At 33.6% G+C, this 25,867-nt stretch overlaps 2 protein-coding genes across 2 annotated transcripts; both read left to right on the top strand.

Annotated features, from left to right (window-relative positions):
• The first annotated feature begins 1,803 nt into the window (after positions 1 to 1,803).
• LOC107804975 (UTP--glucose-1-phosphate uridylyltransferase) lies at positions 1,804 to 9,089 on the top strand. Its single transcript, XM_016628946.2, has 21 exons — positions 1,804 to 2,031; positions 2,708 to 2,755; positions 3,033 to 3,124; positions 3,291 to 3,381; positions 4,527 to 4,587; positions 4,670 to 4,747; positions 4,834 to 4,884; positions 4,996 to 5,069; positions 5,673 to 5,745; positions 5,859 to 5,916; positions 6,057 to 6,103; positions 6,188 to 6,253; positions 6,674 to 6,706; positions 7,162 to 7,214; positions 7,314 to 7,389; positions 7,481 to 7,537; positions 7,992 to 8,075; positions 8,170 to 8,271; positions 8,342 to 8,446; positions 8,608 to 8,679; positions 8,765 to 9,089. The coding sequence occupies exons 1-21, from the start codon at positions 1,949 to 1,951 to the stop codon at positions 8,789 to 8,791; spliced, it is 1,431 nt and encodes a 476-aa protein (XP_016484432.1). The 5' UTR covers positions 1,804 to 1,948; the 3' UTR covers positions 8,792 to 9,089.
• A 7,627-nt stretch (positions 9,090 to 16,716) lies between these two features.
• On the top strand, positions 16,717 to 22,814 carry LOC107804984 (glutamate decarboxylase-like). Its single transcript, XM_016628956.2, has 7 exons — positions 16,717 to 16,961; positions 17,371 to 17,575; positions 18,754 to 18,954; positions 20,224 to 20,438; positions 21,387 to 21,640; positions 21,990 to 22,042; positions 22,141 to 22,814. The coding sequence occupies exons 1-7, from the start codon at positions 16,876 to 16,878 to the stop codon at positions 22,615 to 22,617; spliced, it is 1,491 nt and encodes a 496-aa protein (XP_016484442.1). The 5' UTR covers positions 16,717 to 16,875; the 3' UTR covers positions 22,618 to 22,814.
• Positions 22,815 to 25,867: the final 3,053 nt, after the last annotated feature.

Genomic DNA, 25,867 nt, shown 5'->3' with positions numbered 1-25,867 from the left:
GAATGATGCTGTTAAATGAAGTAAAGAAATTTTTTATTTGTCTATATTACATTTTGTTGTAAATTACTTCTTCCATTTTAGGAGCAAAAGGAATCATATATAATGAGTTGGTAATTAAATGGCTCGTCTTTGCATCTCTTTGTTATAATTTGCAGTTATTTTTCCTTCACATTAATGGATTACAAATATGGGAGATTTAGAAAGCTTTTATTGACTTTATTTGCTCCACCTCGATCCAGCACAACATTTTTCAATATAGTTTAATTAGGACGTTCTTTCAAGATCACTACTATTCGAACTCATGATACTACAGTTTGAATTGTATCTTGATAATTAAACTTTTGTTGCCAATGTCTGTCACAAGATTCACAATCAACAACCTATAATTAATCTACGTGCGTGTTTGTTTATATAGTAAAGATATACTTCTTTTGACATTGTATTTACAGAAAAAATTCACACTCTTGATTTACATACAACTTATTTAGTATTTTGACATTTTTATTCTATACTCTAACATTATAAATGTATTTTTATAACTAGCATGTTACTAAAAGATAACAATATAAAATTGTACATAGTAAATGAAATTAATAACCTAAAACATAAGATAGGTAACCTGTTATAACGGATATAATATTTTTTTCTTTTTACATAATCAAATTATATAAGTCTAATTCATAGAAAAACTAGCTTGTGAACCTAGCAGTTTTCTAGAGTTTTGCAAGTATGTTAGGAAGATTCATAACTGTGTTATTGTCAAAGTACAGTAATTAGCCAATCAAAATCAGTAAGTTTGCCCATAGAATCCATTTAAAAACATTTTCAAACAAGCAAAATAATTCCGTCGTGTTTTAGACCACGGTTTTAATTGTTGACGCATAAGTGATCCATTGTTTTCATAGGAATCTTTAGAATTTTATTGTAAACTTTTAACAAGACTATTTAGAAATGATGACTTTTACAGTAAAAAGAAGAACGACACTCTTAGCGCATCATTAATATTTTAATCTTGAGTTATTTTGAAATAATTCTTCAAACTCTAAGAACAAGATAATTAAAAGGCGGATTCACAATTTAAACACATTTTATGCACCACTTTAATGAGAATATTTGCACTCATTACATATATTCTGTGACAGTAATTGTATTCTTTTAACTACAAAACCAACACATCTTTCCATTGCTCGCAAACACTTTTTTCATATTTTTTAGTTGCAACAATATCACCTCAATATATTACTCAATCACACAAATTAATAGGAGTATAATTTAGGGTGTGTCTGGTACGAAGGAAAATATTTTCCTGGATATATATTTTTTTTTGGAAAATACTGATTTTCTTACTTATTTTTTGGTGTATGATTAAGTAGCAAAAAATATTTTTTGATAAATATATAATTTAGGCAAACACTATAGGAGATGACATGGGCGAGGGCAGGGTTTTAAGTGCCGGAGTGGCGGTGGGGTTGGGGGTGGGGAATGTTAAAAAAGAATTTTATAAAATATTTTTTCTCAAATTGGAGGAAGATGAGTTCATTAAAAAAATATTTTTCAAAAACATTTAAGTCAATCAAACAAAAAAAAAAATTAAAAAATATTTTCCTAAATTTTTTTCTTCGTACCAAACACACCCTTAGTTTAAATATTAATAGAAGTTATTACAATTAATAGTCTCTCTCGAGTCTCTGAATAACCAACACATTACAAGTGTCTCCTCAAACAAGTCAGATCCCCTGCATATTCTCAATTTTCTCTCGCCCACAAATTGTACTTTTAACCTCATTACCTGCCACTTGTTTCGTACTCTCCTTACTCTATAAATACTCCTCCCCTTCCCCAACCTCTATCTATCACACTGTTTTTAAGCTTTCCTTCCAATTCACATTTTCGAGAAGCTTCGAATCACTGAATATATTAATTAATAAGGAACTCATACATCTCTCCAATGGCTACAGCTACACTCAGTCCTGCTGATTCCGAGAAGCTCACCAACCTCAAATCTGCCGTTGCCAGCCTTAACCAAATCAGGCAACATTTTTTTTTTTTTTTTTTTCAAATCTCAGTTCTCACATTTCAATTTCCTCTTTTTTTTTGTGTGTGAATGTATGTAGTTTTGCTTAGATTTACTTGCTGCATGTTAGCAGCATTTTCTATTTATCTTGAATTCTCTATATATCGCTCATTTTTTGATCCGTACCTGATAAATTTATTGCAGTGATAATTAGAATTCTAAAGTTCGTTTTAATTTACTGAACTTAGAATGTGGTTAATTTAATTCAATGCTCGATTTCATTTACGTGGATCTACAATTCTGCCGTGTGTGTGTGTGTGTAGTTTTGCTTAGATTACTTGCTGCATGTTAGCAGCATTTCCTATTTATCTCAGTTTCTCCATATATCGATCGTTTTTTGATCCGTACCTCACAATTATTTTTGCAGTGATAATGAGAAATCTAAAGTTCAATTTAAGTTACTGAACTTTAGAATGTGGTTAATTTAATTCAATGCTCGATTTCATTTACGTGGATCTACAATTCTGTTGTGTGTGTGTGTGTGTGTGTGTGTGTGTAGTTTTACTTAGATTTACTTGCCGCATGCTATATTTATCTCAATTCTCATTTCTCCATGTCTTGCTCAATTTTTTTAATCCAGACCTGATAATTTTTTTTTAATTTTTTATTTCGTGTGAACTTGTTTTTTTGCAGTGATAATGAGAAATCCGGATTTATTAACCTTGTCACTCGCTATCTAAGGTACAATTTGGGCTGATATCTCTGTTTACTGAAATTTATTGCACTAATCATTTTAATTTACTGAACTTTAGGATGTGGTTAGCTTAATGCTTTTTTTTACATGGATTTGAGATAATGTGGATTAGGTGATTTTAGGTAGTCCTTTAGTAGTGTCTATAGATTCTGATTATCTCGGATATGGTATAAATTTTGGAGCCTTTACAAATAATGCTAGTTTTAGCTTGCAAAAATTAAAAGTAGCAGATCAACTCATGATCTTATGGCATTTGAATTATAGTGGCGAGGCTCAACATGTTGAGTGGAGTAAGATCCAGACGCCAACCGATGACGTGGTGGTGCCTTATGACAAGTTAGCACCTCTCTCTGAAGGTATTATTTTTACATATGTATACATGGTGTGAGCAAAAAACAATGAGTTTAATTGAATCTGTGGCGAGGTGCTAGATTTGCCTCTGGTGGGAAGATGATTTTCTTAAGAAAATCAGATCCAACTGAAAATGTTTCTGAAGAAGCTTCACTATCTCGATCATTGCAGATCCTACAGAAACAAAGAAGCTCTTAGACAAACTTGTTGTCCTGAAGCTCAATGGAGGCTTGGGAACGACAATGGGGTGCACTGGTCCAAAGTATGTATTTGCCACAAATATAGCTATTTTTTGGTCTAAAAGTTATTTGTTACAGGGTTATGCTATACATATGTGGCTTACTTTTGTTTGCTTTAGTGGACTTAAAGCCAATCTTTGTGAACACATTTTTCCAAACTTCCTTTCTGTTCTACTACATGTCAGTGGAGAGTGCATATGGATCCAGAACAGTGTCTTGAATCCTGTCTTTTGCTTAGCAACAATATTTTATTGATTCACCAGTAAGGTCCAAGAAACTTTCTGATTGGTATTCTGAATCTTGTTATATTGTATTGTACCTGTGTGCACACAGAGGCGGATGTAGCATAACTTTATATGGAAAAAATCATTAAAATTACAAAAAAAAGTAGAGATGAACCCATAACTTTAAAAATATAATGTGTTCAATGCTAAAAAAATTAAAAGTTGAACCCATAGGGTTTAAATCCTGGATCCGCCTGTGTGCACATGATACCCTGCTTTCAAGTTTTTTTCCTTACACATGCATTCATTAGTGAAGGCTATAAAGTGATTAAACTTGGTTATTGGTTTCTATTTCTACTCTGTGTTTGATAGTTTTCTAACACTGTGTAGTCAAAGGTGGATAGCAACTAGTACTTATTTTGGTTTATCTGATGGCATTGTCGACCACAGCTTGCATCATTTGGATGTGAAACAGTCCAATTGCTGCCTGCTACTAGATGGAATTTGGCAGAATTATAATACTGACAGATCACTACTATACCATTTTCTGCTTGTGTCACCTTTTCAAAAGATCATATAGGAGGAAAAATTTGATGGTTAATTTAGAAGTAGATCAGATTTACACTTTGTTGGCAGCCAAGGAGCTACCTCCTTACAATACTCTAAAGCACTCCGCCTTAGATATGTGTCTGATCAAATAGTTTACCTTTTACCTTGCATTGCTTTTCCAAAGCACTTTGCGGTGTATATGATGATAATTGGATTCTTGGAAAGTTTGTCTGGAAATGTAGGAATCTCTTCTTCAGGTCTTCAGAAGTTCTTGCTTTCAAATTTGACTGCATACAGTGATATGATATTTTCATTGTAATATGGAAGTTTTAGCTGGTGTGTTTGTCAACCTTCATACCTTCTCACAGTCTGAAGTTTGTATTTCTTTCATGCAGATCAGTTATTGAAGTTCGTAATGGTTTGACATTCCTCGACTTGATTGTTAGACAAATTGAGGTAGCTATGATTTTATGATCAATTTAGTTCACCATGATGTTTCATGTTTCGCTGTTCACCAACTAAAGAATGCTGTCTGTAGGCTCTCAATACCAAGTACGGATGCAGCGTTCCCTTGCTTTTGATGAATTCATTCAACACCCATGATGATACACTGAAGGTGAAATAATATCAGTGTGTTACATATTAATCCATGATCATTCTCTGTTTTCAGCTGCTGATTTTACTATTGCATTCTCTCTGTAGATTGTACAAAAATATTCAAACTCAAACATTGAGATTCACACATTCAATCAGGTTAGTGGGACTTAACATCAATGATATCAGGTATCACAAAGCTTGTTTTTTTCACCCAAAATATTGGATTTGAATAGGTTTGTTTGATGTTTCCTCTTTAAATTTTTGCAGAGCCAGTACCCTCGTCTGGTTGTTGAAGATTTTGCTCCACTTCCTTGCAAAGGCAATGCTGGCAAAGATGGATGGTAATTAAACTGTTTAGTGTGTGGATTCTGTGGTCACAACTGAAAGTGGAATCAACTCACCATTTGGAACATTTACAAAAATTTCTTTTAGGCATAGTACTGAATTATAAGGACTAACAAAATCTGGATCTTAATGATCATCTTTAAGCGATGATTTATCTAATCTATATTGCTTCTTCTTAAGTTCAAAATTTGGCTTCCTTTTCCTGTTACTTTAGTTAAACCTATAATTGATGATGAAGTTTTCTTCTCTTTAAGCTGCATCTATACTTGTTCTTGCAGTTATCGGGAAACAATAGAAAGAATTTCTGTATTCGTCTTGTCTTTGTGGCCAAGTATACTACTATGTTTGCTGCTGCAAGAATGAGAGTGAAAATGCTGATTCATTTGGCTTTTCTGTGTCATAAATCATTCTTCATAAATAAACCATTCTTCATTAATATATCATTTTTTACATAGGCTAAGTTTATTGAATTCCCAACTCATACTGTATCTCAACTGGAGCAGACTGTTTATTAATTCTGATCTCTTTTTTTTCCTGTTCTTGTACTCCCTTTTAATTTTGTTGATTTCATTTTAGCATTTCAATCATCTCATGTACAGGAACCCCCCAGGTCATGGTGATGTTTTCTCTGCTTTGATGAATAGCGGCAAGCTTGATGCACTTATATCAAAGGTTCTGCTCTGCATTTTACTGCTTTCTTCTGATTATGCCTTGCATTCGGCTGGTCTTCTTTATTTTTATTGTTTGTGTAACATCGGCTACATTTCTTTTTCAATCTGTTACAGGGAAAGGAATACGTCTTTGTTGCCAATTCAGATAACTTGGGCGCTGTGGTTGATTTGAGTATCCTTTCAATAGTTCTCAATTGTGAATGAAAACCTGGGTTCATTTCCTAGCATCCCAATCATAAGAAGCTTCCAATAGCGATAAGCCTTTCTCAATCACCATCAAGTGCAATCCTTTTCCTTAATTCAACATTGCAGAAATCCTAAATCATTTGATCCAGAACAAGAACGAGTACTGCATGGAGGTACTGACTGCAATGCCTTTTGAGGCTGTATTTTGGTTGGTAAACACAATTTCTCTAGTTACTAAAGCTTGACAATTATTGCAGGTGACGCCAAAAACATTAGCTGATGTCAAAGGTGGCACCCTAATCTCGTACGAAGGAAAAGTACAGGTGCGTGGTTTACCACATGTGTGACTTTTCACCCGTGTTCATATGCTCACACCTTTTAGCACCTATTTGCTCATATTGCCACCTCTATTCAGAATTCGTAGTTTAATTTAGTCTTGACTTATAGCTGGAAATAGCCATATGAACAGGTATCAGTTTGAATTGCATCTAGACAAAGCTCATCCTTCAAATGTGCTGCCACTCTTTCTTAGTTTTCACTTCTTCTTTTTTCCTTTTAATTTTTGGTGAGAGCTTAGGATAGTTGTTTTGCTGCATTAATACCTATTTAGATTAGGTGTGCACGAGCTGGGTCCCACTCAACGTCTATTATAAAAACCTATTTAAATATTTCTATTATGCAATTAATGAGATACTTTCACACAACTTGCTTGTTATAAGCCTCTATTTTGTGTGGTGGTGCAGCTTTTGGAGATAGCACAAGTTCCTGACCAACATGTGAGTTGTGCCTCTTCTATTTCTTTTTTAGCCTTCTAGTTTTCTGCTTCCTTGTAACTGTTATGAATACACACGAAGAGTCTAATTGGAGGTTTTCAAAGTAAATTTCACTCAAGAGTTATCTAATTGGAAAAGCACATATGCCTGAGTAACTGTACGAACTATAGTGATAAGATACTTTCTTTCACTGACAATCCAGATTACTCTGCATTACGTTTACTCATCAATGTGTTTCTTTCAAATGAAAAAGCTTATCCTGTTGCATGTGTTTTACATAGAAATGTTAAGTTGTGAGCTGTTCATTGCTCCTGCGAGATTAGTAATTGCTGGTATTACAAGATTAGTTTGAATTGACATTTTTCTCAAAGTCAGATCCAATTCTGTGTTTCCTTTTCTTCTTTCTATTCCATCCCGGAGGTGGCACGTCTGATGTTTAAGAAACTTGTTTGATACAGGTCAATGAATTCAAGTCCATAGAAAAGTTCAAAATTTTTAACACCAACAACTTGTAAGTTGAGACAAGTCTTTTGATTTACTCTAAGCTTTATGTTTTTACTCCCTTCTCTATTGAAACATACACTGACTGAACCCTTGGCTTTACAAACAGGTGGGTGAATCTAAAAGCTATTAAAAGACTTGTAGAAGCAGATGCACTCAAGATGGAGATAATTCCAAACCCCAAGGTATCAGTTTCTGCTAGTTAAGACTTAAGACTGTGGTTCCAATGTTTCAATACTTCGCATAAGAGCCCGCTGTAGCTAATTTAATCTGCAGGAAGTGGATGGGATTAGAGTTCTTCAACTTGAAACAGCTGCTGGTGCTGCAATTAGGGTATCTAAAGCCTAAACTTTACGCCTTTAAATCACTAATGCCATTCCTTTAGTGTGTTTGGTATGACGGAAGTCATTCTCCAGAAAATCTTCTTCATGAGGAAGTCATTTTCTGGTGTTCGGTTACAGGATAATGTAGTGTCAAAAGGGGGAAAATGACTTACCTCACTTTTGAGCGGAGACATTTTCCTTAAAACTGTCTTAACTCGTAGACATTATTATTAGTCTTTATTACCCAAGAGCTTTATCAAAACACTGTATGATTTGCTAAAAAAATATTTATTTAATATATATTTTTTCTGGATTTAACCATTTTTCAGGAAATCATTTTCCATGAAGATTATTTCCACCATACCAAACACACTCAAGAAGTTTGATACTTTTGTCGTCTTGTTTCCTCTTTCTGATGAAATTTGGCTCTTACAAGCATTACTCTTTTTTTTTTTTAAAACCAGTTCTTTGATCGGGCTATTGGAGCTAATGTTCCTAGATCTCGTTTCCTTCCAGTGAAAGCAAGTTCAGATCTGCTTCTTGTCCAGGTAACTTTCTGTCTTCTCATGATTACTGATTATATCGGTCCCCTTTTGATCAAATGATCTTTAGTATGTTTACTCAACTGGATAATCTTTACAGTCTGATCTTTACACCTTGACTGATGATGGCTATGTCATCCGGAATCCAGCCAGAACAAATCCTTCTAACCCTTCTATTGAGTTGGGACCTGAATTCAAGAAGGTGAAGATTATTTCCTGCAATTGGTCGATCTTTTGTTGAATGCAGCTAATTAGCCTATTTGTCTTCCCAGGTTGCCAACTTCTTAAGTCGTTTCAAGTCGATTCCCAGCATTATTGAGCTAGATAGCTTGAAGGTCACTGGCGACGTATATTTTGGAGCTGGCATTACTCTGAAGGTAATTAACAAAGTTTGTTTCTGTTTCCCTTGAACTCATGTGTTGACAGTGGGACTTGGGGTCTTCATTCGATCTTAGTCGATTTTTCTCTCCGTAAGCTGATGCCATTTTCATTTTTGATTTTAATAGTGCCTAAAATTTTATGTTTTCCTACTTTTTAGGGAAAAGTGAATGTCACTGCCAAATACGGAGTGAAGTTAGAAATTCCAGATGGAGCTGTGATTGCAAACAAGGTAATTCCATGGATCTAAATGCGAGAGCTATTGGATTTTGTTAATACCTAGAACTGTTGGACTAACTTTGTTACTTGATTTCCAGGATGTCAATGGTCCTGAGGACATATAAGATAGTTGCTGGTGTTAAACAACATAGTATGAATCAAAGAAGCAAGGAGTACTTTTTGGTTGCAATTTATGTAGAATTGTCACATTAGGAAAATAAATGAACAATTTTGTTTTACTATCGGAATCGTTGTAAGAGTTCAATGCCTAGAGGCTACATATTGAGTATCCATTGCATTTTTCTGTAGTTTGTTAGTTCTTCATGGATAATCCATGTGTCGAAATCATATCAATGAGCTTATAATCAGGGGAGGATGTAGCCTAAAACTCTTTCATCATTTATCTTATCGTTATACAACTTATAAGCAGGGAAGATGTAGCCTTTCGGCTACGGGTTTAACTGAATCCATAGCTTTCGAAATTTACTAAAATCTGAACAAGTAAAAACTTCTCAGTCACTTTTTTCTTCTTTTTGTTTCCAACTCTAGTCGTCAGTCGTTCAACATCTTAAAATGGATATTTAGATCTAGGAGCAACTATTGTATAACAGTTTGGAAATTTTACAATCATCTCTATTCTATCTCTATTCGCCGTCTCAAGGAAACATTTTATGGCCTTAAACAATTCTTAATAGTTCTCCGTACAATTATTGTGTACTTGAAGATACTATCATGTATGTTGAATGATAAAATGGTTAAATCTAACTACTTGCGGAGCAAACAAAAGATTGCACCACACTATATGTATGTATGGATAAACTTCGCACAACCACCTAGTGAAGATTCGATGTTGAACAATCCTAGATAACGTTGCCCCTTTTATCCTGTAGCTACTTCTACTTGTGTGAGTTATTTTTTAGCTCACGTCAGTTTTTCAATTAACTTTCCACAATCTTGACGTTTGGATAGTTTTTGGAAAGTTTCTTGCTTCTTGGATAAACTTTTTGGAAAATCTTAAATAAATAAAAGAAGTTTTTATTTTGGTTTTAAAAACATTGCTCCGTTTTAAAAAATATTTTTAAAAAAGTGAACACCTTCTTTGTGATGCCCATGACGGAGGGCGGGCTGGTGAGAACAAGTTAGGCAGGACTAACAGGCTTCTAGGCTGGCAAACTTCTGAAGAAGAGATGCACATGTCACCATAGGCGAATCCCACATCGAAATGTGAGAGGAAAATGAAGAACTTTATAAGACATGATACAAGTTTACATGGTACGCGCGCTTTTGGGGCTCGATGTGGCGTAGCCCGAAAGACAAACCAGTGCGGCCCCACCCAAAGCGAACAATATGTGACTTGGGCTTTGGTCGTGGCAAATATGGTATCAAAGCCTAATCTCCTCAGTACAATGGTGGGACAAACCTTCTCGACGTTAAGTCCCAACATGGGGAGGGGAGGGGGCTGAATGTGATGCCCATGATAGAAAGGGGGCTGATGAGGGCGGGTCAGGCACTACTGGCAGGTTTCTAGGCCGGCAAGATTGGAATATTGGATTATTATCTTATAATTTAAGTGTTATAAAAAATTATGGTGGATGTCTATCTTCCTCCATGATCTTCCTCTCAAATGCTTAATGACATATACAATGACATATTTCTTCACTTTTCATGCCTATATAAAGGCATTGTAATAGATGGAAAGAACACACAATTTGAAGAAGAAATAATAATCTCTCATCTCTTTCTCTCTATATCTCTTAGCTTGTTTTTCCTTGTTCTATATTGTTACTTTGAGTTATATTTCATAACACGTTATCAGCACGAGACTCTACCGTCTGAAAAAGCTCTTTGAGAAGACTAAGTACCGAGAGAAAGGTTTCAAGATATACTCAGAGTTGATTTCTCTTCTCCTTGTGGCTGAAAAAAAAATAATGACTTGCTTATGAGAAATCACGAAAATTGACCCACTGGGTCTACACCATTGCCTAAAGTGGATGAGGTGTATTCCCATTATGCTAAGCGTGGAAAAGGTCGTGGCCATGTTCGTGGCCGTGGCCAAGGAAGAAATTTTCCTAGTGTTAATCATTCCCCAAGGAAAAATAACTTTCAAAAGTGGAAAGGGAAAGATGAGAAGCCAAGGGCAAAGGATTCAGAAACTGAATGCTATCGTTGCGGTGGAAAAAGGGCATTGGGCAAATATTTGTCGCATACCAAAGCATTTGGCTGAGCTTTATCAAGCATCTCTAACGAATAAAGGCCTTGAAGCTAATTTTGTCTATGACAATGAATTTGACATCACCCACTTGGATGTGGCAGATTTCTTTGAGCACCCTGATGGAAAAATAAACCACTTGATCGGTGATGGATCCGTGGTTAAAGATGATTGAGTATTTTGATTTTTATTTTTGCCTATTCGTAATAGCTAATGAATAAACATCATGTAATTTTTATAGCTCTTAATAATACTACTTATGTAGTTCTTAAGAATATATGTATTTTCGAAAAAAAAAATAAAAAAATAAATGAAGATTAAAAGTTTCACAAATCTCACAAACGAGGGGTAATATCTAATTAATTAGTATCCTAGTTTAAGTGATCTTTTTACACTTTTGATTTTCCTTTCCGTTACTTTAATTCTCTTTAAGAAAAGTTTATAAGCACCCTAGAACAACGTTTATTACTTGACCCTTAATTCCCATATTTTGTTAGGGATAAAGAAAAGAGAAGCAGCTAAGTATGTTCTTTTCTTACATAGATCAATCGTTTTTCATGCATTGTGTAGGAAAATATAAATAACTTATTCATATAAATAATTTTGTTGTAGTTGTATTAGTCATATGTGTAATGTACTTATAATTGTATTATTTTTACTACGTAATTATTTGTATCATAATTAGAATTTGCTCGAAATTGCATTAAAGGTCACTATTGAATCATTGGATTAACTTTATCTTTTTTCCCTTTTCTCTGAAAATACTAATATTTATTCATATACTTCTTTTTCTATGTCAAATCATGGGAAGCAAATATGGATATCTATCAAAGCAAACTTGTATAAAAGTTCAATTGTAAAAATATTTGCTTAATTGATTCATGTACGACACATACAATATTCAAAGAGAAGAAATATTTCTCTCATTTAAGTATGTGTAAGGTAGATGTTACTACAATTTTTGGTAGTGGTAATCTAATTGAAGGTTCTGGAAGAGCTAATATAACTCTGCCTAAGAGAACAATACTTATCATAGAGAACGCAATGTTCTCCTCCAAGTCCAAGAGGAACTTGTTGAGTTTTAAAGATATCTGTCGAAATGGATTTCATATTGAGACAATAGATGAGAATAATCTCGAATATCTCATCATTACCAAAAATGTCTCTGGCCAGAAAAGGGTTATTGAGAAGTTCACATCTTTATCTTGTGGCCTGTATTGGACAAGAATTAGTGCAACTGAGGCATATTCTATCGTAAACCAAAAGGTTACTGATTCCAATACTTTTGTACTTTGGAATGATCGATTGGGACATCTTGGATCAATTATGATGAAACGAATTATAGAAAACTCAAATGGGCATCCATTAAAGAATTTAAAGATTCTTTTAAATAATGATTTTTCTTGCACTTCTTGTTATCAAGGCAAGTTAATTATTAGACCATCACCAACAAAGGTTGGGATTGAGTCCCCTGCGTTCTTGGAACGTATACAAGGGGATATTTATGAACCTATTCACCCACTTAGTGGGTCGTTTAGATATTTTATGGTCTTAATAAATGCATCTTCTAGATGGTCTCATGTGTGCCTATTGTCATCTCGCAACCTGGCGTTTGCAAAACTAATGGCACAAATAATTTGATTACGGGCATAGTTTCTCGATAATCCAATTAAGTCTATTCGTCTTGATAATGCTGCTAAGTTATCATCCCAAGCATTTAATAATTATTGTTTATCAATTGGGATAAAAATAGAACATCCTGTAGCTCATGTTCACACTCAAAATGGCCTTGCAGAGTCTTTGATTAAACGTCTGCAATTGATAGCAAGACCGTTACTCATAAAAACGAGATTACCCACTTCTGTTTGGGGTCATGCCATTTTGCATGCAGCAATGCTAGTTCATCTTAGACCGACAAATTATCATAAATATTCCCCGTTGCAATTAGTTTTGGGTCATGAACCTAATATATCCCATTTAAGAATTTTTGGGTGCGCAATATATGTGCCTATAGTATAGCCATATCGTACCAAAATGGGTCCCCAAAGAAAGCTAGGAATATATGTTGGGTTTGAATCGCCCTCTATTATTCGCTACCTCGAAACATTAACGGGAGTTTTGTTCACTGCTCGATTTGCAGATTGTCGATTCGATGAAGTATTTTCCCAAAATTAGAGGGAGAAATTGGTGAAATCAAACGGGAAATTTCGTGAAAAAATTCATCATTGTCTCATCTTGATCCACGTGCCTCTATTTGTGAAAAAGAGGTGCAAAAAATTATCCATTCATAGAAAATAGCAAATCAAATGTCAGACGCATTTACGGATCTGTAACGAAATCACATATCCCCGCAAAGAATGTTTCAATCCGTATTGATGTCCCTGCTGGACAATCTTCTAGTGTCATACTAATGAGTCAAAAATACGCCTAAAGTGTGGCAGACCATTGGGTTCTAAGGATCGAAATCCTAGATAAAGGAAAATAAATGATCAATATGACACTACGAATGAGTCTCATAAAGAAATATGATTTAACCAATCCTGAAATTCATGAGGAAATCAATGAGCCTGAGACACAAGAAAATAAGGAACTATCAATAAACCCAATCGATATTGAGACAGATTTGAATCGATTGAATATAGTTGTGGATTATGTCTTTACATACAATGTTGCATCTAGCATTATGCAAGATAATGAGGATCTTGAACCTCAATCCGTTGGAGAATATTGACAAAGACGTGATTGGCCAAAATGGTAAGAAGCAATCCAATCTTAGTTGGATTCACTTGCGAAACGTGAAGTTTATGAATCTGTAGTCCAAACACCTAATGGTGTTAAACATGTTGGCTATAAATGGGTCTTTGTACGTAAAAGAAATGAGAAAAATGAGGTACAAAGATATAAGGCATGCCTTATTGCACAAGAATTTTCACAAAAACCTGGTGTCGATTATGAAGAGACGTATTCTCCTGTTATGGATGCTATAACGTTCCGTTATCTCATTAGTCTTGTTGTCCATGAAAAGATTGACATGTATTTAATGGATGTGGTTACAGCCTACCTTTATAGCTCACTTGATAATGTGATATACATGAAAATTCTCGAGGGATTTAAAATGCCTAACACACAGAATTCAAAGTCCCGGAAAATATTTTCAATCAAATTGCAAAGATCTTTGTATGGTCTAAAGCAATCAGGAAGAATGTGGTATAACCTCCTTAATGAGTATTTATTGAAGAAAGATTATATAAATGATGTCATTTGTCCATTTATTTTTATAAAGAAAATAACATCGGAGTTTATTGTACTTGCTGTATATGTTGATGACATAAAACTTATTGGAACTCCTACAGAACTCCAAAAGGCAATTGATTATTTAAAGAAGGAATTCGAGATAAAAGATCTCGGAAAGACAAAATTATGTCTTGGTTTGCAAATTGAACATTTGGCAAACGAGACTTTTGTTCATTAATTTGCCTACATAGAAAAGGTATTGAAACAGTTTTACATGGATGGAGCACATCCATTAAGTACTCCGATGATTGTTCGATCACTTGATGTGAATAAGGACCCGTTCCGACCTCAAGAAAAGAATGAAGAACTTCTTGGTCCTGAAGTACCATATCTTAGTGCAATTGGTGCACTAATGTATCTTACTAACACTACAAGGCTTGACATAACTTTTTCAGTTAATGTCTTAGCAAGATATAGCTCTGCTCCTACAATGAGACATTGGAATGGAATTAAACACATATTGTGGTATCTAAAAGGGACTACCGATATGGGCTTATTTTATGGCAATGATTGCAGTACTGATCTTGTTGGTTATGTCGATGCTGGGTATTTATCTGACCCACATAAGGCTCGATCTCAAACTGGCTATGTGTTTACATGTGGAGGCACTACAATATCTTGGCGATCGACTAAGCAATCAATCATGGCTACTTCATCTAATCATGCTGGGATAATTGCTATTCATGAAGCAAGTCGAGAATGTGTATGGTTGAGGTCTATAATACACCTTATTCGAGACAAATGTGGTTTGAAGTGTGACAAATTACCCATAATTTTGTATGAAGACAATGCAGCATGCATGGCCCCACTAAAGGGAGGATTCATAAAAGGAGATAGGACAAAGCACATTTCACCAAAGTTATTTTTTACATATGATCTTCAAAAGAATGGTGATATCAATGTGCAACAGATCCGTTCAAGTGATAATATGGCTGATTTGTTCACCAAATCTCTACCGACGTCAACCTTCAAGAAACTAGTGTACAATATTGGGACGCGAAGGCTCAAGGATGTGAATTGATACTCTCATCAGGGGGAGTTAATACGCGGTGTACTCTTTTTTCTTACAAGATTTTGTCCCACTGGGTTTTCCTTGCAAGATTTTTAATGAGGTAACCAAAAAGCGTATTTCTAAACATGTGTACTATTTTTCCTTCACTAGGATTATTTTTTCTAATAAGGTTTTAACGAGGCACATTATCTATGGACATCCAAGGGGGAGTGCTATAAGAAATTATGGTGGATGTCTATCTTCCTCCATGATCTTTCTCTCAAATGCTTAATGACCTATTCAATGACATATTTCTTCATTTTTCATGCTTATATAAAGGCATTGTAATAGATGGAAAGAACATACAATTTGAAGAAGAAATAATAATCTCTCATCTCTTTCTCTCTATATCTCTTAGCTTGTTTTTTCTTGTCCTATATTGTTACTTTGAGCTATATTTCATAACATTAAGATTATATATAGTGTGGAAAATAAAATATGCGTATCAGCTCAGCATAAAGTCGCACGTCTATTCACTCTTTGACACGTTCAAAATAATTATTTTCGTTTAACATGTTCTTTAGTTTCTTTAATATTTACTTTTTATTAAGCTAATCTACTATAGTTAAGGTCATAAATTGACTTTTTGTTACATGTTGGAGGTGCTATTTGGTGCAGTTTAATTATGATAGAGACTAAGTTATGAAGCTTCCTACCAATCAACGATGTTCCCGTTGCCCAAGGCACCCACTACTCATTAATTCATTGAATAAATTGCTTCTTCTAATTAATGACATGTCTAAACGTTTGAATAAGTAACGTATAAATTTAAAATGGGTGGTAATAATGTAAGTCAATATATAAAATTCATCAAGTCAGTTATTGGACTAGACGAGATTAAAAAATACTATGAGTATTTTCTGAAAGCACAATGGAGAACGTGTAGAGTACTCAAATGTGTAGCTTACCACTCAATAAAATGGAATTGTCCTTTTTGCAAAAAAAAAATCGATGAAGGAGAACAAAAAAAATTAGTAAATAAAATATTAGAGATTATTGTAGAATCATTTTCTTCTATTCAAATTATAAATAGAAGATAATTTTGTCCCTTCTTGTGGTTTTGTATGTTGATGGGATAAAAAGTGCATATAACTAAATTTTTCGTTCTGCAAAACGTAAATATAAACATAAAATTGTGACTCTTAAAATAAAAAGCTTTGAAACAAATACGTTAAATTATTATATTCAAGGATAAAAGTGTATATAAATTTGAAAAAAAAATGAAAGCCGCATACCGAAAAACAAAAAAAAGATTTATTGTCTTAACATTTACAAGATCATTTAAAATTTAAAATATTAAACAAGAAAAATAAGGTGCTTTTGTTGAAAAAACTTATTTAAATATCCAAAAATGAGAAAAAATAAATACATCTAGAGATTTTCGTGGTACTTCACTAGTAGAGTAATAACACCATCTCCTCAATTTTACTAAAGTTTCTCCACCCTTAAAAAGAAAAAAAAGTAATTCCTAGAAACATGCCTATCCTTTCCAATAGATTTCATGGTTTATAAATAGTGAACCAAAAGTCTACTATACCATTCTTCTTTATTGAAGGAACGAAAGAAGAAATTCCCTCTGATCAACTTGTTCCTTCTCAATTCCTAAATTAAGTCTCTCTCCTCCGTCCACGACGGTGCACCACCAGTCCACCACCATGGTTCTATCCAAGGCCGCCTCGGAGAACGATGTCTCCGTTCATTCCACCTTCGCTTCTCGCTATGTCCGAGTTTCTCTTCCACGGTAAATTTTACTATATGTTCGCTTTATTTCACATAATATCTAAAAGATATTTCTTACCTAATAAATATTTTATATGTATATATATAAGTATTATTTTTGTACATATATATTAAATTTTGAATGTCTTTTTACATCCTTAACAAAGTTTCCTACTTGAACGAATAATATTATACTTATATATTTACTTTTTACATTTAAATCATATTACGACTATTTTTATATATATTAACAGATCATCACTTAATTATCATACCACAACCGTCTCTTTTATCTGCACTTATTAAAGATCGGTTACGCAAGTCCCATCTAATTAAAGTCTAAACCAAGTTGATTGATTGATCTTTTTTGCTTTTCCAGATTTTTTTTCTTGAATTTCTTTTGGACATTATTTTGTTTGTTGCGGTTTTAGGTTTCAGATGCCAGAGAATTCAATACCAAAGGAAGCAGCATATCAAATAATAAACGATGAGTTGATGTTGGATGGAAACCCAAGGCTGAATTTGGCGTCGTTTGTGACGACGTGGATGGAACCAGAGTGTGATAAGCTAATCATGGCTGCCATTAACAAAAACTATGTTGACATGGATGAATATCCTGTCACCACTGAGCTTCAGGCAAGTTTTATTACATAAGCTCGATATACTAAACTTCCGCTATTAAGTTAGTCTTACCTTGAAATTTTGCAAGAAGTTGTTTTTACGGCTTGAAACAACTTCCTGTAAAAAAAAATTTTCCTCATAAAAGACCGGCAAATAAAACACAGAAGATCATGTCCCCTCTCTCTATATATATGTCTAATTAATGTTTTCAATACCAAAATAGGAAAAAGAAACGTTACAATAGTTGTATAGTGACTCAAAATACAGGTGCTATCTATTTTAGAGTTAATTACACACAAGATCACTGAACACCTATAGTACATTATTTGTAGGAACATTATTAAACTATTTTTTTCTAACCACAAAATCACGCAACTTTTAGTAATAACAAGATGAAGGCTTGGTCAGAAATCATCATTTTTCATTTTAAAAAAAATGGTATTTAGGAAAAGTTGACCAACTTTGTGGTTAGAAAAATTAGTAGTGTGCAATTATCACTATAAGTTGACTGACCTTTTGTAGATTTAATCCTTTGCCTTCTGTTTTAAGATAATGTCTATTTTTCATAAAACAAATTCCACATTAAATAAGGGGTGATTTGGTAGGGTATATTCGAGAAAATAATATATGTATTAGTTTTAGTATTATTAATCCTTTGTTTGATACAATTTTTTTAACCTATGTATAGATAAAAGTATTTGTTATACACCTTATTTGGTATTATCCTATGTATAACTAATACATAGCAAACTATGGTATTAGCAATACCAAGACTATTAATACACACATAAGCATGGATAAAGATAAAATTGACCTTGAAGTCCCTCAATGCGAAAGAATGTAGAGGACATTTTTGTAAACAAATGAAAAATTATACAATGGATGTCATTTTTGATACAACACACTAAACAGTCATAAAAAATAATCTAAGCATAACTGATTCAAGCATAACTAATTCTCATATTACTAATCCCCGCAATACTAATACACCGTATCGGTACTAATCTTATACACCCTACCAAACAACCCCTAATTGTTAGTGGATAACAATGTTATCATAACATGGACGATTAAGATCATGATAATTTTAGGAGTTAACATGGTGGTACAATCTATGTTTAAATTGATCAAGTAATTCTTCTTCTAACATATAAGTTAATATTGTTTTTAATAAGCTAATTTATTTAATGCAGAATCGATGTGTAAACATGATAGCACATTTATTTAATGCACCATTGGGAGAGGAAGAGACTGCAGTTGGAGTTGGAACAGTTGGATCCTCAGAAGCCATAATGCTTGCTGGATTAGCATTTAAGAGAAAATGGCAAAACAAAATGAAAGCCCAAGGAAAACCCTATGATAAGCCCAATATTGTTACTGGGGCCAATGTCCAGGTATGCTTCCCATTGCAAGCCCATTGTTTTTTTACCTTACTCGCTGAATTAATCTAAATAGCCGCTTACTCAAAATTTAAATTAAAATTAGTCGGCAGATGTGTGTAATATGCATATAGTGGGTGCTTGGACATAAGAATTGTAAAATTCCAAAAAAACGTAATTTTTTTTAAAGTGAAAATGGTATTTGAAAATTAGAGTTGTGTTTTCATACATGAATTAGGTTATCATATCCGATTCGATATAAACCATGGCGGATCTACTCTATGGGTTATGGGTGCTTGAGCACAAGCACCCATTACTTTTAGAGCCAAACACTTTAATTTTACTTATATATAAAAAAAAAAAAACTAGTATTCGTATAAATACATTAACTGAGCACCCAGTCTGTTCAATAGGAATTTTCAGATTAAAAATAGTTGAGCACACACGATTTGATTGGACATGAATATAATTTTGGGTTGTTTTTGAAGTTTTGTGAGTGATTGAATAAAAATTTTGAAAAATAGATTTTTGGAGTTTTTAAAATTTTTGAAAAATTTAAAAATGCATTTTCAAGTGAAAATTAAAAAATTTATGACCAAACGCTGATTTCGGGAAAAAAAAAAATCGAAAAAAGTAAAAATTTTCTTATGTCCAAACAAGCTCATAATCATGTATAATTAGTGTATAATCTATGTATATCGATTATAAAAAGTAAACAAAGAATTCCGGCCGGCTATTTGTATAAATAATTGACTTTAAATGTGCTCGTAAATGACCAAGTTGCATAAAATGCTTGACTTTATATTGCAAGACCACAAAAATTGTTTCCCCTAAAGCTCAGCTCTACGAAGGTCTCCCAGAGATTGACCTTTCTGTGCATTAATGGTGTACAAATTATATACATCATCGCATTAAGTTGACTTATAATAGTAGAAAATTTCTTATATTCAGTGGCGGATCTCAAATTGTCAAATCGTGGGTGCTCAACTATTTTTAATCTAAAAATTCCTATTGAACAGACTGGGTGCTCAGTTAATATATTTATATGAATACTATTTTTTTTTTATATATAAGTAAAATTAAAGTGTTTGGCTCTAAAAGTAATGGGTGCTTATGCTCAAGCACCCATAACCCATAGAGTAGATCCGCCATGATTTATATCGAATCGGATATGATAACCTGAAAAATATAAAGTGGCCATCTATTATAGTTGGTTAAATTGCAGTAATAATATTAATTTCTTTTACGCCTTCAAGTATATAACTTAAATCCTTAATTTTATAGGTATGTTGGGAGAAATTTGCAAGGTATTTCGAAGTAGAGCTAAAGGAAGTAAAGTTAGAGGATGGGTACTACGTTATGGACCCTGAGAAAGCTGTAGAAATGGTGGATGAGAACACTATTTGTGTAGCTGCTATCTTGGGTTCCACCCTTAATGGAGAATTTGAAGATGTTAAACGTTTGAATGATCTCTTAGTCGAGAAGAACAAAGAAACTGGGTAATTCATCTCATCTCCTCTTCTCTTTAGGTCGGATTGATACTGTATGCCTCTGTTAGTTTAAATTTTAAACCCGTCTCTGACAAGTTACATGTTTTTACCATAAGAGATAATGGTAAAAAGTACATATACATTAGACCAAACAAATTACTTTATTAATTTAAAAATAATATTATATAGCCTCTCTCAAAATAATAATCAAAAAATATATTTTTTGTATATATAAACATTTATGTATGTTATATACAAATTTAATAAATTTTATGGCTATTGAATGTAAATAATTACTGTCTTAGACTAAAAGTGATCTTTGCCCCGCTAATCGGTATAACTTAGTACATAATTAACGTTCACATGCATGATTTCACTAAAATGAATTAACAATAAATTATACTTAGGCTTTATCAAGATTGTCGAATGAATTCATAATTCTGGATCTCGACGTATACAAAACTCTGTGCAGCAGTTGTCCTAGTGTTTAGCAAAAAGATGTTTCTCAAATCTGTCAATATAGGAATCTAACACTTTCATAGGAACTCTATGTGCAAATTAAATTGGTTATGCCTCATCGGATATAACTTGAAATATCATACGTATCGAATCTATGATTTAAATTTTTGCGTCCAAAATAATGTATGATCTTATTGTTTGTTTTATTTTGTATATGTGTACATAATTGGAATCAGAAATAATAAGTTTAGTTGAACTCACGAAACTCGCCCCAATTAATATTCGCATAGTATTTTCACATTCATGCTTGCCTAATATTTGATTGAAGGGGTGCCTTGGAGCAACAGTAAAGTTATCTTCATGTGACCTATAAGTTACGGGTTAGAGCCATGGAAGTAACCACTAACACCCATTGGGGTGCGACCCTTTCGTGAATCCTGCGTAAACGCGGAATGCTTTGTGCACCTAACTTGCCTAACATTTGATTATTATTAACAGGTGGGACACTCCAATTCATGTGGATGCAGCAAGTGGTGGATTCATTGCCCCATTCCTATATCCAGAACTTGAATGGGATTTCAGATTACCATTAGTAAAAAGTATTAATGTAAGTGGTCACAAATATGGTCTTGTTTATGCTGGTATTGGTTGGGTTATTTGGAGAAGCAAAGAAGATTTGCCTGAAGAGCTTATCTTCCATATTAATTATCTTGGTGCTGATCAACCAACCTTCACCCTTAACTTTTCTAAAGGTAAGCAAATTATAATCATTGGCGCCCTCTGGTTTACATTTTATTCAATGTACAACTAGCAAGACATAGGGTACAATACCGTAAAGCAAGCGTGGTGCTTTTGCGTGACAAAAACTAATTTTTCCAATATGGATTTAGTTATATAGTATAACAACTGTACAAAAAATATTTACACTATCTCGATAATTTAACTATTTTTAGTAGGCTACTTGAAAATCCTTCTTTTCTTGACGTTATCAATTGGCACTTATTATAGACTGTTAGTTGTATGAACTTTTATGTGACATGATAGTATAAAAGGACTTTCGTTGTTAGTACATAAAAGTTTAATTTTTTTTTCTTGACACAGGTTCTAGTCAAGTAATTGCTCAATATTATCAACTTATTCGCTTAGGCTATGAGGTAAGCTGAATACTAATGAGAAATAATCATTAAAAAGATACCCTTTAACCCCAAAATTGTTCGAATAATCTACCATTGTGAATTGTCTTATTTACCAGGGATATAGGAATATTATGGAGAATTGTCAAGAAAATGCTAGGGTACTCAAAGAAGGACTTGAAAAGACAGGAAAATTCAACATAGTTTCCAAAGAAATTGGAGTTCCATTAGTTGCATTCTCTCTCAAAGACAACAGTAGACACAACGAATTCGAGGTTTCGGACCATCTTAGGAGGTTCGGGTGGATTGTGCCAGCATACACAATGCCACCAAATGCTGAGCACGTGACCGTGCTCAGGGTTGTGATCCGAGAAGATTTCTCCCGGACACTAGCTGAGAGGCTCGTGGCGGACATTGAAAAAGTCCTCCATGAGCTCGACTCGCTCCCGGCCAGAGTCTCAGCTAAGTTGGCTGCGGCCGAGGAGAGTAGCAGTGGAGTGCATAAGAAATCGGCAATGGAAGTGCAATTGGAGATCACTAATGTATGGAAGAAGTTTGTTGCCGAAAAAAAGAAGACAAAAAATGTAATATGTTAAAAGAGTTTAAGAAGAACAAAGGGGACTTTGATTTTTCATTTGATTTCTTGGGCTTTTTGAGAGTTTTAGTACAAATGTAATTTTGAAGGAAGATGGAGTTTGATCTTCTTTTTTGTTTGGTGTAAAACTTTTGTTTTTGTGGTGGTGTTTTTATTGGCACCTTGTGATAATAATAATTTTTGAAGAATTTTTTTATTTATTATGTCTAAAACGTACTATTCTTTTTCTTTTAAGTGTTAACTTTCAAATAAGTAGTCTACCTAAAAATAGGTAAGTTTTCTTAGTAAAGACTTTGATAATGTTTCCATCTTGGATAGAAAAGCACAAATATAAATTTCTTAAATCTTTGTAAGTCAAATTCGTATAAAATGGGATGGAGGGAGTATTCTAAGAATAATCATGAAAAGGTTAGCCGTTTATCCTCAAAATTAGTCTAAATACATTGCATAATAAATTTTTGAAGAAATTTGAACCTTATGAAATTTATTGACTTTAACTTTACCATTTGAGTTTGTTTTCCATTGGCACCTTGATTGTCATTTAAATTTGGAAATTTTACTTCTTATAACAAAGCTTTACACCCTATTTATTATAAATAAAAATCCTTTTAAAATTGTCACGACTCAAAATTCCACCATAGGCGTCGTGATGGCACTCAGTCTCTAAGACTAGGTAAGCCGATTACAATTACGTTTCGAGCCATTTTTTTTTACATATAATGTAATACAAGTATCGAAATCAGAAGCGGAAACAAATATAACAACCTCCCAAGACTGGTAATACTGAATCACGAACTCTAACTGAATACATGCAATAATCTCAAAGATCGAATATACAATACTGTTCGAATAAGAGTTGACTATACAAAAAAAATGGAAAGACTCCAAGGGACTGCGACGACCAAGCAGATTTACCTTGAATCCTTGCGATCAACACACTACCTTGTCGTAACACGGGTCTCAGGCCACTTTCATATTTCCATGGATCCTTGTGCCCATATTTTTATAAAACCGCACGGACAACTCATATGCCAATAATAAAATTATCATATTTTTTCAGCACCTCGTGCCCATATTTCTTTAATAACCGCTTGGACAACTCACGTGCCAATAATATAATCATTATATTTCTCTAGCACCTAATGCATGCATTTCATTTCACATCTACACGGATAGTTCACGTGCCAATAGCATAATCATTATATTTCTCTGGCACCTCGTACCCATATTTCATATCACATCTGCATGTACAGTTCACGTGCCAATAATATAATCCGCCCGGCAATAGCCACATGCTCACAATTTCAATATAGATCAGACTATTATCAAGTTTACTGAAACAACAAGATAAGTTGCACAAGATATAAAATAAACACAAGAAAAATCACAACATCACATGAAAATTTCCAACGTAATACCCAAATTATCACATAAAAATTACCAACACAATAACCCCACATCATCACATATCATCCCTTACAATAGTCACCATTATCTCTCCTATAGCCACACTTATCACTCATATAATAGCCTCCCTTATCCCTCTGCCCTGACAATATCAATAACCACCCTTATCGCTCCTATAGTCACCCTTACCGCTCCTATAGCCACCCATATCGCTCCGTTTAGTAGCCTCCCTTATCACTCCGCCCAGACAATATCCCAACACACATAACAACAGTGAAATGCCACCCTTATGCCCGCATAATGTCAACAATGGAATGTCACCCTTATACGCCGCATAACAGTAACCCAAATCACACAACAATTCATACAGAATATTATCACAACAGCACAACATCATCAACTCGTAGTTACAAATTGCCCGTAGGTCACAACCATCCCAAAGGTACAATAAAGTCAATTAATTTGACAACAGATAGTCCACGGCTCAACACAATGTATATAAAATCTCAAAAACAACCACATGGATGGGAAAATAACTCATCACAGGGCAACGCCTTCTTTAATCCAACTTTTTGATAAATATATAAACGCCTCAATTTAAACTTATTTAATTAATTATTTGCAGATGAAAAATCCATAATGTGATTATTTTCAAGAACTATCAAATCAATAACACACGGAATTTACATAAAAATCCAAGTGACAATAACACCAAATTATCATATAAAATACAAAATCGACAAATAAGGAATGAGGCATGACAAATCAAGGATTTACTAAATTTCAATAATTTTTCAATTTAATACATAAGGGCGTCTACGAATTTCAACCGATATAATTTGCACATATAAACCAAGTACGTACTCGTCACCTCGCGTACATAGTTTTCAATTACACAATTTCCACATAAGACTCAATGCCTAAGGGGTAATTAATCCAACTTTTTGATAAATATATAAACGCCTCAATTTAAACTTATTTAATTAATTATTTGCAGATGAAAAATCCATAATGTGATTATTTCCAAGAACTATCAAATCAACAACACACAGAATTCACATAAAAATCCAAGTGACAATAACACCAAATTATCATATAAAATACAAATTCGACAAATAAGGAATGAGGTATGACAAATCAAGGATTTACTAAATTCCAATAATTTTCCAATTTAATACATAAGGGCATCTACGAATTTCAACCGATATAACTTGCACATATAAACCAAGTACGTACTCGTCACCTCGCGTACATAGTTTTTAATTACACAATTTCTACATAAGATTCAATGCCTAAGGGGTAATTAATCCAACTTTTTGATAAATATATAAACGCCTCAATTTAAACTTATTTAATTAATTATTTGCAGATAAAAAGTCCATAATGTGATTATTTCCAAGACCTATCAAATCAACAATGCACGGAATTCACATAAAAATCCAAGTGACAATAACACCAAATTATCATATAAAATACAAATTCGTCAAATAAAGAATGAAGCATGACAAATCAAGGATTTACTAAGTTCCAACAATTTTTCAATTTAATACATAAGGGCGTCTACGAATTTCAACCAATATAATTTGCATAAATAAACCAAGTACGTACTCGTCATCTCGCGTACATAGTTTTCAATTACACAATTTCCACATAAGACTCAACGCCTAAGGGGTAATTTCCCCCACTCAAGGTTAGGCAAGATACTTACCTCATTTCACAACCAATTTTAAGATTTTAATAAACCTTTGCCTTGCAAATTCATGTTCGAAAGCTTTAAATCTAGTCACAAATAATTCAATATACTCAACACGAATCGTAGGAATTAATTCCATATGAATTTGCTA

This window comes from Nicotiana tabacum, chromosome 13, assembly GCF_000715075.1.
Source record: "Nicotiana tabacum cultivar K326 chromosome 13, ASM71507v2, whole genome shotgun sequence".
Taxonomy (NCBI): domain Eukaryota; kingdom Viridiplantae; phylum Streptophyta; class Magnoliopsida; order Solanales; family Solanaceae; genus Nicotiana; species Nicotiana tabacum.
This window is presented reverse-complemented; position numbering and strand designations above follow the sequence as displayed.

Coding starts and splice junctions, on each gene's coding strand:
- LOC107804984 (XM_016628956.2), top strand. CDS start 16,876: ATGGTTCTATCCAAGGCCGCCTCGGAGAACGATGTCTCCGTTCATTCC. Junction 20,439..21,386: donor GAGAAGAACAAAGAAACTGG/GTAATTCATCTC, acceptor TATTATTAACAG/GTGGGACACTCCAATTCATG. Junction 22,043..22,140: donor TTATTCGCTTAGGCTATGAG/GTAAGCTGAATA, acceptor CTTATTTACCAG/GGATATAGGAATATTATGGA.
- LOC107804975 (XM_016628946.2), top strand. CDS start 1,949: ATGGCTACAGCTACACTCAGTCCTGCTGATTCCGAGAAGCTCACCAAC. Junction 2,756..3,032: donor CTTGTCACTCGCTATCTAAG/GTACAATTTGGG, acceptor TTTGAATTATAG/TGGCGAGGCTCAACATGTTG. Junction 8,272..8,341: donor TGGGACCTGAATTCAAGAAG/GTGAAGATTATT, acceptor TTGTCTTCCCAG/GTTGCCAACTTCTTAAGTCG.